The sequence below is a fragment of the Castor canadensis genome, chromosome X (genome assembly GCF_047511655.1).
Source record: "Castor canadensis chromosome X, mCasCan1.hap1v2, whole genome shotgun sequence".
Lineage (NCBI taxonomy): Eukaryota > Metazoa > Chordata > Mammalia > Rodentia > Castoridae > Castor > Castor canadensis.
Genome location: NC_133405.1, coordinates 30,461,848 through 30,478,061, shown reverse-complemented (window position 1 = coordinate 30,478,061; position 16,214 = coordinate 30,461,848). Strand labels below are relative to the sequence as shown.

The 16,214-nt window shown below is 36.0% G+C and overlaps 1 protein-coding gene across 11 annotated transcripts in view; it reads right to left on the bottom strand.

Moving 5' to 3' along the window:
- Positions 1-16,214, bottom strand: part of LOC109686404 (teneurin-1) — an 835,907-nt gene that overhangs the window by 97,664 nt on the left and 722,029 nt on the right. For all 11 annotated transcript variants that reach the window (XM_074064014.1, XM_074064010.1, XM_074064012.1 and 8 more), the window contains 2 exons: positions 7,186-7,206; positions 1,736-1,968 (listed from right to left, as the gene is read on the bottom strand). In XM_074064014.1, coding sequence (XP_073920115.1) covers positions 1,736-1,968; positions 7,186-7,206 — 254 coding nt within the window. The remainder of the gene's footprint in view (positions 1-1,735; positions 1,969-7,185; positions 7,207-16,214) is intronic.

Here is a 16,214-nt window from a genome sequence, read left to right as displayed (position 1 = left end):
TGAGCCTACTATGTGTAAGGGTTGATAGTGGCAGAGAGAATAAAGATACCCTTTACCATACTTGGAGATTTATGTTATCTTAGGAAGAAAAATGTTACTCCCTTTAAACATCATTGAAATTCCTTTTAGGAATACGTGACATAAATAAGAGTTTCTTAATTGAATAATTATACAATAAACATGTGTAGTGAATCTCCCTGTGTTAAAAGTTGGTGGGGTATGGGGAAAGTTAAAAAATATTAGTTGTAGTTTCTCTTCTCAAGCAATTTAGTACTGTAGGAAAACCCTCCTGTTCACAAAAGAACTTCAAAGTACAAGGCGGCAAAATATAATCAAGTACTAATTGGGTAGTGAAGACACTACTGAAGAAATTCAGAATTAATGGCCAGGGTTAGCCAAAAGGGCTATATGAAGCCCAAAGGCCTTGAAGAAAGTGAAGGCTTTAAACGCTGATAGTAGTTGGAATTTAATCCCAATATGGGCAAATGTCAAATGGCTAAAGAGGAACACCTTAATATTTGAAATAATAAATGATCATCTAAGAAATTGACCTCACTATATTTATTGGCATGAAAAGATATTCATAAAAGCAGGTTGTAGAACAGCACTGTATAATATTATTCTACTCTTAGCAAATTAAAACATGATATTCATGGCAAAAGGATGAGTACTAAAGTGATAATTGTGGCTTTCAATATGTGGTAGGCTCATGGTGATTTCTATTAAAGTTTCTTTCATGTTTTCTTTTCTAACTTTTTGCAACAAATATGAATTATTTATATAATTCTTTAAAAAACATATTAGTTTCTAAAACCTGAAAAAATGAATACTTTGTAAAGCTCATTAAAACAAATCCACACACTCACAGACACACACACAAACATCTCAGAGAAGGAAAAGAGAAGAGTGATTAAATAATTAGGCAGTTAGGGTGGATGATACATGGTAACAGACTTAAACGTTGTCTATCCTTCAGTTTACTAGCCTAAGATGGGCACAGGATTCAAGTCTATAAAATCATGAAGTTAATTGGGAAACACAGATTTGTTCACTAAATTCCAGATAATTGAGTTGAAGTTTGGTCCTTGAAGACTGAGAAGTAGATTTATGACAAATTAAATCAGCTTGAGCTTTCATAGAAGGCATAAGAAAAAAGGAAGATTGTTATACTAGAGGTGATATAAATTAAAAATATATTTAGCTCCAAGAATGATTTGGATAAATTAATGGAAGAAAGGTTAGGTTGTTAAGCAAAATATAGGAATGTTGAGGGTCTGTGAGATATTCAACATATTTGACTGTGGTAGAAAGAGGGCAGAGATCTGATCCCACCCAGTGTAGGTCACAGAGTTAAAGGAGGGAACTGGAGGATCTCTGCTGGTCCTATTTAACCCTTTATATGCTGGATTGTGTGGTCCTATTTAACCCTTTATATGCTGGATTGTTCTGGGAGAGGTCAGGGCGCCAGAGGGGCACTCTGAGGGCTTTGGGCGATAGTAATTTATCAACCAGAAAGGAAACAGTTCAACCTTTTAGTAATTATTATGATCATACTAATGTACATTGGCTAAAAATTCATTTTTGATGTGCTTTTCTTCTGGAAGAGACCTTAGAGAATGTGTCTTTCAGAGGCAGAATATTTAGATGGATCGATGGAGTACAATGCAACAAGTCTTTGGATTCTGTGAAGTCAAATGAAATCTTTACTTGACTAAAGAACGATTTTTTTTTTTACCTCGAGGGCTGTTCAGTGAAGCTTCTGATGCTCTCCCACCATCTCCGCAGTGACTCTGGTCAAATGGAAGGCACTGATCACCTGTTCCTGCCACCACTTCAAAATTCTTAGACAGATCTTTTGTTTCCATGAGAGATTTCAACTTGTAGACTTTTCGGGTATTGGTGTCTGATAGGTAGAGTGATTCAGACACCGGGTCCATAGCCAGATAGTATTTGTGAGCAGGACTTGTGCTAAGGAAGAGAAAAGAAAAGTTATTTAAAGCAATTTGTACAACATGCACCCCCTGGGATCTGCCTTTTGTCAGAAATGGAAAAATCTCTTAATAGATCAAAGAATTCTTGTATCTTCCTGCTTATGTACTGAGAGGACAGACAATTCTTTGTTTTTCTAGTAATGGGTGTATGTATGAAAAAAATCCATCTTGTACTGCTAACCTGTAAATATGCTGGCATTTCAATACTATCCACTTGAGACTAGAAAGGAACAGAAGAGAAAAAAATCCCAGGAGATAACTTTTCATATCTCTTTATCCCATTATCAAGTGGATGACTGCCTGGATATCTCACCATCACCTCAAACTCAACAAATCCAAAACAGAAGTTTTTTTTTTCCTACTTTCCTCATCTGTCGTAAACCTCGTCCTCTTTTCAGGATACTATCCTTCTACTGGCAATTAAAAGGCATGTCCAAAGTTAGAGGAGTGTTGCTGAAGAATGTTTGTGCAGAGATACACTGTCAAACTTTATGTATCCAAATTTCTCTTTCTTTTTTAGCTGACTGCCACTTCTCTAATTCATTTTTCCTTCTTTCAGGACATAGCAGAATAGAACTGATTATATTTAATATTTTGAAAAGTTACAATCATGATCACATGCTTATGTAGTCACATAGCTATGCCCTCTAAAGGTGACACTAAAGTTACTTTGATTGGATTTTTGGCATTCTAAAACACTTTGATTAGCTGTTCAATAGGATATCATGTTATTTTTATCTGTGTAGGTAAATTAACTTATTTGTTATTTTTGATTCCTGCTAATTTTGTTTTTGGATGGCTACAGTAATTTTAGATTTGGGGATATTTTACTTGAACTTAAGGTTCATGTACTACTGAAATCATTCAACCCTCACACTTGGAAGTCTCTGATTCTTTTCTCTCCATATGCAATTGTGACTGCAAACTAGCTTACAGAATCATTCTCTTATTTCATCCCTTCTGTGATTACATTAGTTGTAACTTTCATCATCTCTGGCCTGAATCTTTCTGTAGCCTGGCACATAGAAGATGTTTTAAAATCTTAAATCCATTTTTTGCATTACTGCATTCATGATTAGTCTGGTCATGTATTCTCATCTTTAAAACCTTTGTAATCTTTGGGGTGGCATATAAACCATTCTTTACTTCATTCATTCATTCTCACATGTGTTTGAAGCTTTATTCAGGCATCAATCTCCTTAAGAAGTTTGGATCATTTGTACTATGCTTAAGGGCATTAGATATTACATTAAATTATTATTAGCATTATTATTTGTGGTACTCAGGGTTGAACTCAAGGCCTTGTGCTTGCTAGGCAGGCATTCTACCATTTGAGCCACTCCACCAGCCCTAAATTATTTGTTCATATGTCAGTGTCTCTCCCCAATAAATCATGAAAATTTGGAGGAGAGCTATGTTTTATTATTTATCTCTAATATGCTCAGTGCTCAGAACTCTGTCTAGCACCCAGTTGTCTAATCTCCAAACAAGAAGCCATTCTTTTCCAACTCCTTTCCACCAGTCCTCAGATCTGGTTAAACAAAATGGTTTATTATTCTACCTCCTGATTTTTTTCTCCAGTCTGCCCTCTTATTTTCATTCCTACTGTCATTAGTTCAAACTCCCATCATATCTCGCTTGAAATCCTTCCTTGGTACCATTTCTGCATTGTGTATTTGCATTTAGGTGCTTAAAATGTGCCCAAGAACTGTGTTATGGACTGCAGATCTACTTGTGTGGAAGATATATCTTTCTTCATGAAACTCTGTGTAGATGGGGGGAATCAGAACAGTAACTAGAGTATGACTTTCATAAGCATTATCACAAAACAAGTAGACAGGGAGAGACATGATCAGAGAGGAGGTACTAGTGATGCAACAGCACTTATTACATTATATTAGTATTAAAAAAATATTAACTGAAGTCTGTACTTTATTTAGATTTCCTTAGTTTTTACCTAATGTCTTTTTTCCTGTTCTAGGATCCCATCCAGGATACCAAATTATAATTAGGCATCATGTCTTCTTAGGCTCTTCTGGGCTGTGACAATTTCTCAAACTTTTCTTGTTTTGATGACCTTAATGGTTTTGAGGAGTATTGGTCAGGTATTTTATAGGATTCCCCTCTACTGGAATATGTCTAATATTTTTCTCACAGTTGAACAGTAGTTGTGGGATTTTGGAGGAAGACCCCAGTGGTAAAGTGCCATTTTGATAAAATCATATCAAGGGTACAAATGGTCAATATGACTTATTACTAATGAGGATGATCTTGAGCTCTTGGCTGAATCAGTACTTCTCTACTGCGAAGTTATCCTTTCTCTCTCACTTTTCATATTTTTCTTTTTAGGGGAAGTAACTACATACAGTCAACACTTAAGACCTAGGGAGTTACAGTCCACTTCCTTGAGGGTGGAGTACCTACATAAAGTATTTTGAATTCTAGCTAGGAAGTCCACTGCTTTTTCATTTATTTATGAATTCAACCATTTTCATTAGCATGGACTCATGGATATTTATTGATGCTTTGCATTAAATACAATGCTACCTAATTTTGTTATTTAAATAGTTCAAGCTTTCACCATTGGGACCTCTTTCTGGCTTGTGTGCTCCTTTGCCACACCTCCATTAATGTGTGTGTGTGTGTGTGTGCGTGTGTGTGTGTGTGTGTGTGTTGGTTAGCACTTACTTACTTTTTCATACTGCAAGATGATCTAGGGTCATCTTGTATACTACCTGCCCTAATACTAGAATCAGCCATTTTACCAAGGACCCATGCTCCTTTTCTTCAAGAATGGTATTAGAAACCAAGATTCAGGTCTTGGTTGTAAGCAATATTTTTGCACATCTCTCTCTCTCTCTCTCTCTCTCTCTCTCTCTCTCTCTCTCTTTCTCCAACTATATATTGTGATCTCTTTGCAGACAAGAACCATATTCATCTCTCTATTCTGGTGTCAAACAGAGTGCCCAAAAGGGTCAGCATTCAATAACTGCTCAATTAAACTGGGCTGTAGGACATAAAAGTAAGACATGAAAGAGTTCAGGCGTTGTCTTACTTAGCCAAGCAAAATAGTGGGGGGAGGGTCATCGGAAGAAAGATAACTTTTAAGGACTGGCATGCTTTTAATTGTATTTGCTCTCTAAGCATATTTATGCATGTTAATATAAATAAGGTCGGCAAATACTAATTTGAGGCTCAGTTTATAGTTTTCACTGGAAAAAAATCAGATCCAATTGAAATACTTAATGTTTTCCTACTTACCTTTATTGATCTAGAAAACCCGGTAGATTCCAGGGACATCTTCAACCCTGGAACCACCATGACAGGTGCTGTAAATAAACTGTAAAGGGCCCAAACAGACTCAAGAATTGACTTGAAAGTTTAACTAAACGAGGTATCTCTGTGGCAAAGACTTCTTAAATAAGGGGTTGAGTGATAGTTTTTAACAGCTGAAATTTTACCTTCAAAATAAAATTTCTCCAGTATGCTTAGCTCTTCCTAGAATAAAGGTGGGGTCACAATCCTTTCCCCAAACAACCTTCAATAGTTTGGTAGCCAGTGTGTGGAGTTTCAACTGAACCAAATTAACCATGTTTTGTTTAGGAAGAGTTCATAAGCGATTTTTCCAAGAGAAATGTTATTCGCACAAAAGTACTTTGGAATGCATTATATTCATTCATTATTGAATATCTTCAATGTGTTTGTGAGGGAAGTTAGAATTAGCATTCTTCTCAAATCTCATCTGGGGAAACCCAGAACCATAGGGTGTTTGTCTAGGCTCACTAACAAGTCTGTGTCATTACTGAGATGAGATTAGATTAGACCATATGTGACTGTGTGTGCACAAAATGCCATCAGGAATACTTTTGTTCTAATGGTGGGAAAAAATCAGTGCTCCTGCCTTTTTCTAAAACAGTACCATGACATATTTTTCTCAGTAAGGCTATTCTCAGACTTTGTGAACTGACTTTTAGTAAATGAGAAGCCCAACATATCAAATTCAAATCTGATTAATGTTATTTTCTTGACAATCAACAGTCAAGAATGTCCCCAATGTTGATATGTAATTTGTTATTTCATGCCATTGCCCAAGTGTACTATGCCTCTTTTTAGAGTGATTTCTTTATAGTTTCTGAAAATATGCCATACCTGAGAAAGAAAAACCACTGTACTAATTCCAATATGGTTTAATACTTCATGTCTAAATGCATATTGCAATTTGAGCTGTGTGAAAATTTCTTTTGCAACTTCTAGTTAGTTTTACATTCAAGCAATGCCCTTCAACTTAGCAAAGATCACTTCATTCATGCTAGTTAAAATCACATAGATTGTTAAGTGGGCAACACTTTACCAGTAAGCAATTTGACAACCAACTTAATTTGTTTAATGAATCAGTTATACTAAAGTAGCAAGGCTGATCTTGTGGATTGGCATTTAGGAAATGGCATCTCCCAAATGAAATACAACTTAAAACCCCTGTTGGTGCCATTTTGATGACAGTTTGCAGTTGGTAGTGAACAAATTTCAATTTTCTCCCTTGCATTTCAGTAATTTAGAATAGTTTTGACAAGTATAATGCATAGCCAAATTGAATAGAAATACTCATTATGATTAATTTTAGAGCTAATTTCAATACCACAGTATTATTGGGAAATGGTCAGTTTAGAGCTTTCCTATTATTTCCTTTTTGGGAAGAAACAGAAACCATGAGGTTATATCAAAGAAGATGTCTTAAAGTCATCAAATAAAAACATGCAATCTTCTGTTGAAAAAAAAGAAGGTCATCGTGGTCACTATCTCTTAATACACATATTGACTATATTTCTGGATCTAGGGAGATTGCTGCATTACTTCTCTACCTGCAACTTGAAAACATCAAGTTGATTTGAACTTACAGACTCATTTGGGACATCACCTTAGGGAAACATAATGAGACTTACAGCCTTGCTTTCCCATGAAATACTGAATTTCTAACTTTCACTTACCTTGTTTTCTTTTTGGTATGTTCTATTACTCCCTATTTACAGGAGGATCCTCTTTTTTTGGAAGATACTTACCTGATCATAATTTTAAATTCACTTTTATATTATTTCTTTAACCTTATTTAAGAAGCAAAATTTCCTTGTGAGTACATTATTAGGGAGTGGCCTCTTAGGCAAGAGTGAACAGCAGGTGCTGCCCATATGATGCTTACCTATGTCTGGTATCTCTGTTTCTAGGGTGCACAAGGTATCCATGAGTAGCAAGTAAAAGCAAATAGAGAGTCATCAGTATCATTCAATAAGCCAGATCTAACTAGATACATCAATTCCTAATTCAAATTGTGGCAACTAGAGAGACTCCACAGAAATCATTTAGTCAGGTGTAGAAGCCAAAGTTGACTCAGTCTTTCCACTCCTCTCCTAAGATGGTGTCAAGGTGGTTGTAAATCTTGTTTGGTGTGTGCGCAATGCTCTACAGCAGGTTTTTGAAAAGGTTCTCCGTGGACCATGTGCAGCAGAATCACTTGGGTTTTTGCCCATGCCCTCCTTAGTCTTACTAAATCAGAATCCTGGTATGGGAGTGGGGCCTGGGATTTTTTATTTCACACAAACTCAGCTGGTGATTCTGATGCAGAATAAGCAGGGGGGTGGAGAAAGGTGAAGGTGGCCCAAACAATGTATACACATGTGAGTAAATGTAAAAACAATAAGAAAAGTTTTAATAAGAATTAATGTTAATGCAAACTGAAGAGAAAAAAAGTTAAAAACCACTAGGTTAGGCGTTGAAAAAGCAGCTGTTATAATTGACCATTCTAGGCTCTGGTTTGATAGCTTTAACCACTCTATTAAAATGTAAAACCACTGTGTCTTATTGTTAAGTGATGTGTTGGACAGGCATCCCAACCCTAAGCCTAAGCCACTTATCTGATCTCAGAGATAAGATACTGACATCTGTTGTGCATTCTTTAACAATACTAAAAAGCCTCTTAACAAGTTAAAAGTATGAGGGTTTTCTCTTAATCTATGGCAGAATGTCCCTGGCATCAAAACTCCTGCATCAAAACAACTTCAATAAAACATCATGTAGATCAAGTATTAAAACCTTCTGTCTTCCAGTCATTCATATTCCAAGGGGGCAACTGGGGTGGACAAAACAAAATCATCAGCTGAGAAGTAGAAACAGAAGACTTTGGCAGCCCTTGATCTGTGAGCTTCTTGGTAGAGGGTATTGCTTAGAGCATTGTACTGTGACTTAGTATGAGGCTTTTCACACAGGGGGCCGCAGTCTGTGTGCAGGTCTGATTTTGGGTCAACTCTGCCTGGAGTTAAATGGCTGTAATCACCTGTGAAACACAGTCATTTTAATTTAAAATCCTCTTAAATCTGTCATTTCAAAACACGAAGATAACAAACCTTTTTATGGAAACTAGAAAATGTTCTTATTCTTTGGAACATCAGGGAAAAGAAAAGATACAAAATTATTTCACTTGAAACTATCTGCTAAAACGGATTCAAGTCTTTTGAAAAAGAACCTTTCTGGGATTTTACTAGCTGGGCCGAAGGTCAGGCTCCACTGACTTTTTTGTTTCCCTGTCCTATCTCAAAAGGTTCATATCCTGTGGGTTGACACAAAGGTCAACTAGTAAGGATACAAAGCTTTGATTAGAAACCTGGCTGCAGGCATTTGCACCTTCTCTAGTTTCTTTGTCTCTTAGACACTTGCTTGTTTTTGTAGCCTCTAAATTATAGGAAAAGTGTATTTGAGACTGGATCTAATCACTGTAATATAGTTGATCCTCCTGAAGGAAGTTTAGTTGTGAAAATATTAGAATGATCTCACTAAAATATGGTTTCATCTACAACAGAATCTCATAGTATAAAACCATTTGTTTGGCTACAAAGGATTTTAAAATTCTTAAGTGATGGCAAGGAGTAGGGAGGGGACAGTTTGATTTTTCTTGCAGCTGCTTCTGATCCTGCCAATAATGTCATTATGAATTTGGAAAGATGTCCCATAATATGCAAAGCAGCTTCTCTCATTAACATCTCAGAAGAAGGAAGTGAAAATGACTGAATTTATTTCCACTGTGTGACCTTGTTCTGTCTCAGCATTATTTTTAGTTAAGGATTTAGGATTAAACCACCACCTAATCAGTCTGCTTGTGTAAGTAGCAACTGACTACATGCCTCAGCATGTAGCGAGTGAATTCTTCACTAGTGCTTAAGCCCATAAATGGGCATCACTACCTGGTAACTGACTATCTTGAAGTTTATCATGAATTAAGAGAATAAAAGAGTGGAACTACAAATCTTTTTACAGTAAGAAATGTTCCTAATGATAAGGTCTGTGAGTTGATCTTTGTTTCTCTCAGGATCCAGATGATGAAAAGGGCCATCTATTCTTTTATAATTTAAAAGAAAATTATTGAGGCAATATTTATAAATAAAATTCACATTCTGAAATGTATGATTCAGCACTTTCCAGTATAACCATAGAGTTGTGTGACCATTACTATCATCAAATTCCAGAACATTTTCATAAGTCCATGAAGGAATTCCATATTTATTTGCTAATAGTCATTTCCCATTCACTCCTCCTTCAGACAACCAAAAATCTGATTCCTTTTTTTTAAGTGTTTTTTTTCTTTTATTATTCATATGTGCATACAAGGCTTGGGTCATTTCTCTATGAATTTGCTATTCTAGATATTTCACATAAATGGAATCATGCCATATTTGTCCTTTTGTACTTGCCTTCTTTCACTTAACATAATGTTCCATTTATTCTTTTCTATTTTTGTGAGGTGAGAGAGGGAAAAAGGAGGCATGCCAGTTTTGAAACTATTGTTTAGTGGCTTGGTGTCATGGGAATTTCAATGACCTGTTTAGTGGTAACTACTCATGCTATTATCAGCTTATTTCCTTATTTTTGGCCAGAAATATTTGGTATTTAAAAATGGATTCCCTTCCCTGCTCATCTTCCATGGTTCTTCCAACTCTTGCCTGTCACTGACTTCTTAGAGCTTCTAACTCTAGCAACTGTCATCTAAGACTACCTTCTCCCATGCTCTGGCTTAGTCCCTCACCCTTATCACAACTTACCCATCTTGTGTTTTAGAGCCCTGTTTTCTGATAGTGGTCCTTTTGAAAAGCAATTTGATTAAATGAATCCATATCAAGAGTCTAATGTATGATTTTAGCTTAATGGGCCATTCTAAAAGAAGTTCTTACATTCAGGACTCTTAGAGATGTAATGTCTCAGCTCAAAGGAACACATTTCTTATAGTGAAAACTCTGGCAGTCTAGCAGAGATGTTTCTTTCTTTTTTTTCTGGAGACAGGGTCTTACTGTGTAGCTCAGGCTGGCCTCTAATATGCTATCCTCTTGCTGATGTCAGCCTCCTGAGTCCTGAGACTAGAGGTGTGTACCACCATGTCTGGCTGTAGAAGATGTTTTGGAGTAAGGCAGCAGGAACCTTTGAGTGCCATTGCTAGTACATGGGACCAAACTAGGGAAGGAGCCACCTATTTCATCTATAGGCAGTGCTTTCCTAGGGTTTGTAGCCCCAGTGCTGTGGACAAGATGATGTCTCATAACAATTTCTCAGATATTTGCAGAGTTCTACAAAGCCTGGTTTCCATTTTGTCCTTCAGCGGAGTGCTCTGTAAGTTTCACTACCCCTCAGCATGCTAACTGCCCCTAAGTGGATGCTATTCCAGGTCTACTCCATTTCCAGTCAATGACAGGAGTTAAGTCCTGAGAACAATGTAAGAAATATTAACCAGTCACTGGAAAAGAAATCATAAAGTCTGTAGAGAAATTTTCATGTCACATTGACATTTGTTGAGTTCAAATTACTCAAGGTACCAAGAAGCATTTACCAGCCTCTTATTTTCTTCTCTCTTTCATTTTTAAAGGAAGGAGAAAATAAAAATCTGGAGAATAACAGAATTCCAAAAAATAGCAGAATGAAGTTTTTATAAAGAATAAATCACTTCCAGTCATGCTTAATGGGTTTTCTAATAGAACTGAGAAATTAGAAGATGAGAGGGGAACAAGGGTACATTACGTATTTGAATTCCTGCAAAGCACTTGATAGGGTGTCTCCTATTTTTACCTATATAAGTATTCCTATTAGTTTTAGAAAACTGAAAACTGGCCCCAAAGTCATGACCAAAGAAAAAAGAAGCAGTCATAATTGATAAGAAATAATTTAAAAGACTTGGGCATGTTTAAACCAAAGGGGGAACCGATGATAGCTGTTTCATACTTGTGAATGTTTGTCAAGTAAAAGAGGAAAGTAAACCCCTGTTTTGCTTCAGATGCTAGAATGTGCCACTACTAAGTGGCTATTTCAAAAAGACAGATGTAAGTTGAACACAAGAAAGAATTCTTTTTAACATAGAAGTCCAAATATGCAATGGGTTTTCTTGAGGGGTACTGTATCAAAAGAAATCAAATATGCCAAGCACACAACAGAGCATGATGTTGGACCTCATATCTTCATGGATCCTTCTAACATTAAGTTTACAAATCTGATATCACTTTTTTTGTGGTACTGGGGTTTGAACTCAGGTGCACTCTACCACTTGAGCCATGCCCACAACCCCATGCATCACTTTTTTTTTTGCTAATGTGCTTTTATACTTAGTTTATTTATATGTGAGTGTGTTGGGGGGGAGGTGCATGAGAAGCAAATTACTAAGGAAATCAAGACTTAAACTATCTTACATAGAAATAAATACATCTTAAGACACCTAAAAAACTACATAGCATTTGTTGCCCTCAATCCAGAGAAACTAAAGCAGATACTTTAAAGCAACTGAGGCCAATAGGAGAAGGGGACTAGGAACTAGAGAAAAGGTTATATCAAGAAGAATTAACCTAGAAGATAACACACATGCACAGGAAAGCAATGCAAGTCAACTTCCTGTATAGCTATCTTTATCTCAACTAGTAAAAACCCTTGGTCCTTCCTATTATTGCTTATACTCTCTCTTCAACAAAATTAGAGATAAGGGCAAAATAGTTCCTGCTGGGTATCAAGGGGCTGGGCGGGGAGAGAGAGGGGGTGGAGGGGGTAAGGGAGAGGGTGTGGGAAGGGTGAGAAATTACCCAAACATTGTATGCACATACAAATAAAAAAAAGAGTAATGGGAAGTGTGAATATAATCAAATACATTATATGCATGTATGGAAACACCACAGTGAAATTCCTTTGTACAACTTATATATGGTAATAAAAAGTGAAAAAAGTCTTCAGAGAATGTTTTTTGAAAGTCCTTTAGGTTTAATTACCTGATTTTGTTCATCTCACTGCATTATTATCTTAACTCAGTCTCTCATTGTAAGGAAGCATAAAGGTGTGTATTTGTGGATAAAATTTACAGGAAACAAGTAAAGGGATACTATAGACTTAAATAACAAGAAATATTGTTTCTCTTTGCAGATTTCTGATGATAATGATATTATTTATCTTTTCTTTTTTAAAATCAGCCAATGGGGGACCAGTTAGAGAAAATAAAAGATTGGTAACTAATAAAAATGAGGTTATTTTTGAGGTCAGATGAAAGAAGTTTGATTGGGGATAGTTTGGATAAGAAGGGCTGAGGTTAGAAAAATCTATAGTCTTATAATATTTGAAATGTCCAAGAGTATATAGAATTACTCAATTTGACCAATGTATGGTACAAAAGGATGGAAAAGAGGAAAACATAAAAGGTTATCTATTAGGGGCAAACTTTCTGTCTTCCAAAATGTCATCAAACATTGGACTGAGAATCACACATTTGTGAATCTTGAAACAAGTTAAAATGTATGGGACACATAAGAGGATGCTCAAACATAAACCTAAGTTCAGTTTCATAGATAAGGAAGCAGAGAGTTAAGATACATATGTATAATCTGACAGAAGGTCAAGATTAGGAGGTTCACTATCCTTTTTGTAAAATAACCTATTAATAATGAACCTTCATTTACAATTTTGAATATAACCAACCTAATGACTATATTAATCTGTATTTCCAAGGAAACATAACTTAACCAAGTAAAATGACTAATGTGTATGGAATGTGAGCAATTAAATGAACTGATCTTAAAAACAACAACAAACTGCTACAAAATGAAGTTTCTAACTAAACACAATAGAATTCAATCAACATTATAGTTCTTTTTTCCCTTTATTGTTGTGCTGGGTGGGGGTACATTGTGGCATTTACAAAGGTTCTTTCACTGTATCAAATATAGATAATATGGCCTTAGTAAATCAACTTATTTCTCCCCAGAAGTTTAAACTTGGAAAAGTTACAAAGCAATATATAAGGCCCCTAATTATATAAGAGATTCACTATACACATATAGGTTATTGATCAGGATAAATTTTTAAGTGAATCTAATAAGAACTATATTATTTTCTGGCCAAATATACATGCTGACATAAATTGATTTGATGTTTTTTACTATAATCAAATAGTTATGGGAGTTATTTGTCAATTAGATCAAATGATCATGTACATTCAATCAGATTATTTCTATGAAGGCCAGTGATAGGAGTGTTGGAATAGAGAAGGGAAAATTATTTTTCTCCTTGAATTTAATCTAGCAAGATATTTTAATGATGGATCTGGGCTATGGCTTCACTATAGAGACAGATTGCTGGCAGAGTGTGTGGGATGTAAAGGGAGGGAAATGCGGCCTCCTAAATCATATGTACAGTCTTGGGTGATATGGTCTTTCTTGGGAGAGGTCCTATAGTCTTAAATAGATTTGCAAAGATATCTGAGATAAACAAAAAATGTTAAGAAACTCTAAACGAGTATAGCTCAAAAAAGTCAGGTAAGGAGGCTTAGGTTAAGTGAGAGAGCCTGAGTGTGTGAGTTCATGCATGTACATGCCTATGAGTTTGAAGAGCTATAAAAATAAAAGAAAACATTGTTGCAGGAGTAAGAATGAATAGAGGCATTGGATAATGCTTCAAACTGCTAGAAACTATTTTTTCTTTATACTGAGAAAATCTCTTTACAATTAGGGTCCAAGTTATACTATTATATATTTCAAATGACTTTGTGTTGAAGGTCATAAGGTGCTTTGGACTGATATGAAAATTTCTGAACTGTTAAGGATCCTTGACCAAGAAAGAATCTCATCAATGAATGACAATTACTCCACCTTAGGTAAATTTCCATATAAATTACAAAAGAAAGGAGTAAACTTAGCTGGATCTTCCTTATATTAATTAATTTTTTGTTTTGCTTTCACAGATAATATTAGTACTTTTTCTTTGAGGAGTTAGCCATAAAAACTAGGTGTGTAGTCTTCATAGGGTTAACTTTATAAGCTCACAAGATCAGGTTTTTATCTACCTGACAGCTAGTATCTGCATGACTGGAAATGTTTAGATGTTGAATTAATTGTTCAGTGCTCCCATCCATGTTTGTCATCATGCAAATAGAATACCCATAGGGCTTTGAAAACAATGTAGACTGTTGTATACATCATTTCTAAGTCCAGGCAAACAACCATTTTTGCCTTTCTGTTTTCTTTCCAGTAAGTAGGTGCCCAAAGAGATGTACTTCTGAAAATGACAAGTCCCTGTGAGGTGTGACATTGTTAGATACATGAACACTTGATTAGGGTACGGTGCTATGAATTAGTACCTCTCTAGACTCTCTGGGTGTGCTTTGTCTTTATAAAGTCTTAACTTTACAGTCTGTTTTTTATTAGCCAAGGGATTTAACAGCTTTCTTCCCTGTGACAGTGTTCGCAATTATAATTAAGAAATGTGTTAAAACTGGAGTGAAATAATGTGAAAAATGAATGGGGGGATTGGGACTAGATTTCCTCAGGTAGTTTTGAGGGAATAACTTAATCTGAGAAAAAGGAGGTAGATTCCAAAGCAAGCATGAAAAATGTGAAATATTTTGAGGAATGCCCTTATAAATTCAAATTTCCATGCTAGTGTGAACATAAGTAATAAATGAAATGACCCTGTGCTTCTCATGTGTTCTGGCCAGAATTCATAGTGCTCTGTGCATATAGTTGTTCTATCAATGTGTCTGCCCTCCCAATCAATATTTTTGAGGTCATGAAGGAGACACCCAAGGCAAAAATTGTTTTATGGAATTGTCCATAGATAACATCAAAATCTTCTGGAACACAGAGTGGTTTTCAGCCAAAGTTTCCAGAGGCATGTGTCAGGAATAAAGCTGTCACAACTAATTAGAAGTAAAGCTCAACTAATTTACCCAGGGGAAAGAATGCAGAATTGTTTGTCCCTAATGAAATGAGAATGGATACTTATTTTTCTTGAATTCCAGAGGACATATATTGTGTCTCAGAGCTTCAGAAAGGGAGGGAATAAGCTGATTGAGGATGGTTGATTTAGTTGTAATCTTTATTTAACTTCAGGATATGGAATACAGAAAGGCATGAATTCTTTATGAAAGGTGTTAAAGTTCTTTATAGTCTCAAGAAACTACCTAAGGAAGGATCTAAGATGGTGACTAGAGTGCAGAAGCAGACAGCATGAGCTCCATAAATCAAAAATCTTGCTGAGATGCTGGAGCCACACTTGGCAGAAAAAAAACCAACAAGAAGAATCAAAACTTCGACACCCTGAACCTCCAGCCTGTACAAAGCTTCTCCACGCCATGTTACACTGAGAAAACAGGAGGGCTCCCAAACCATAAGACTCTGGCTCCAAACCTGCTTGGGAGACATCCAGGAGACCAACAGTTTTACTATTGTCAGTTAGCTAATACTGAATTAAATACAGACCAGAGACAGAAATAGCATACATACACTAACCTAAAACCCAAAACACCCTCAAAACAAAATTAAACAAAGAGAAAGAAAACAGGTGACTAAGCCACCAATAGCCTATCAAGAACGTAGTTACACAGTACCAAGTGGAGTGATGGGAAGACAAAAAAGGGATGAAAACCATTCTCTCCCCAAATATAATTTAATACAAGATTAAGAGGGAAATGAAGAAAACAGATACCCAGTTCCAGATTCCAACAAAACAAAGATAAACTACACCAAGGAACCCAAAGAAGCCCAAAAGAACTCTCTGAAAGAAGACGCGGACCAGGAGACTCATCTCACCGACAGAAATAAGCATATGCTTAGGATGAAAGGCTGGAAGAAGATTTACCAAGCCAATGGCCCCCGAAAACAAGCAGGAGTAGCAATACTTATCTCTGACAAAGTAGACTTCAAACCTACATTGATCAAACGAGAT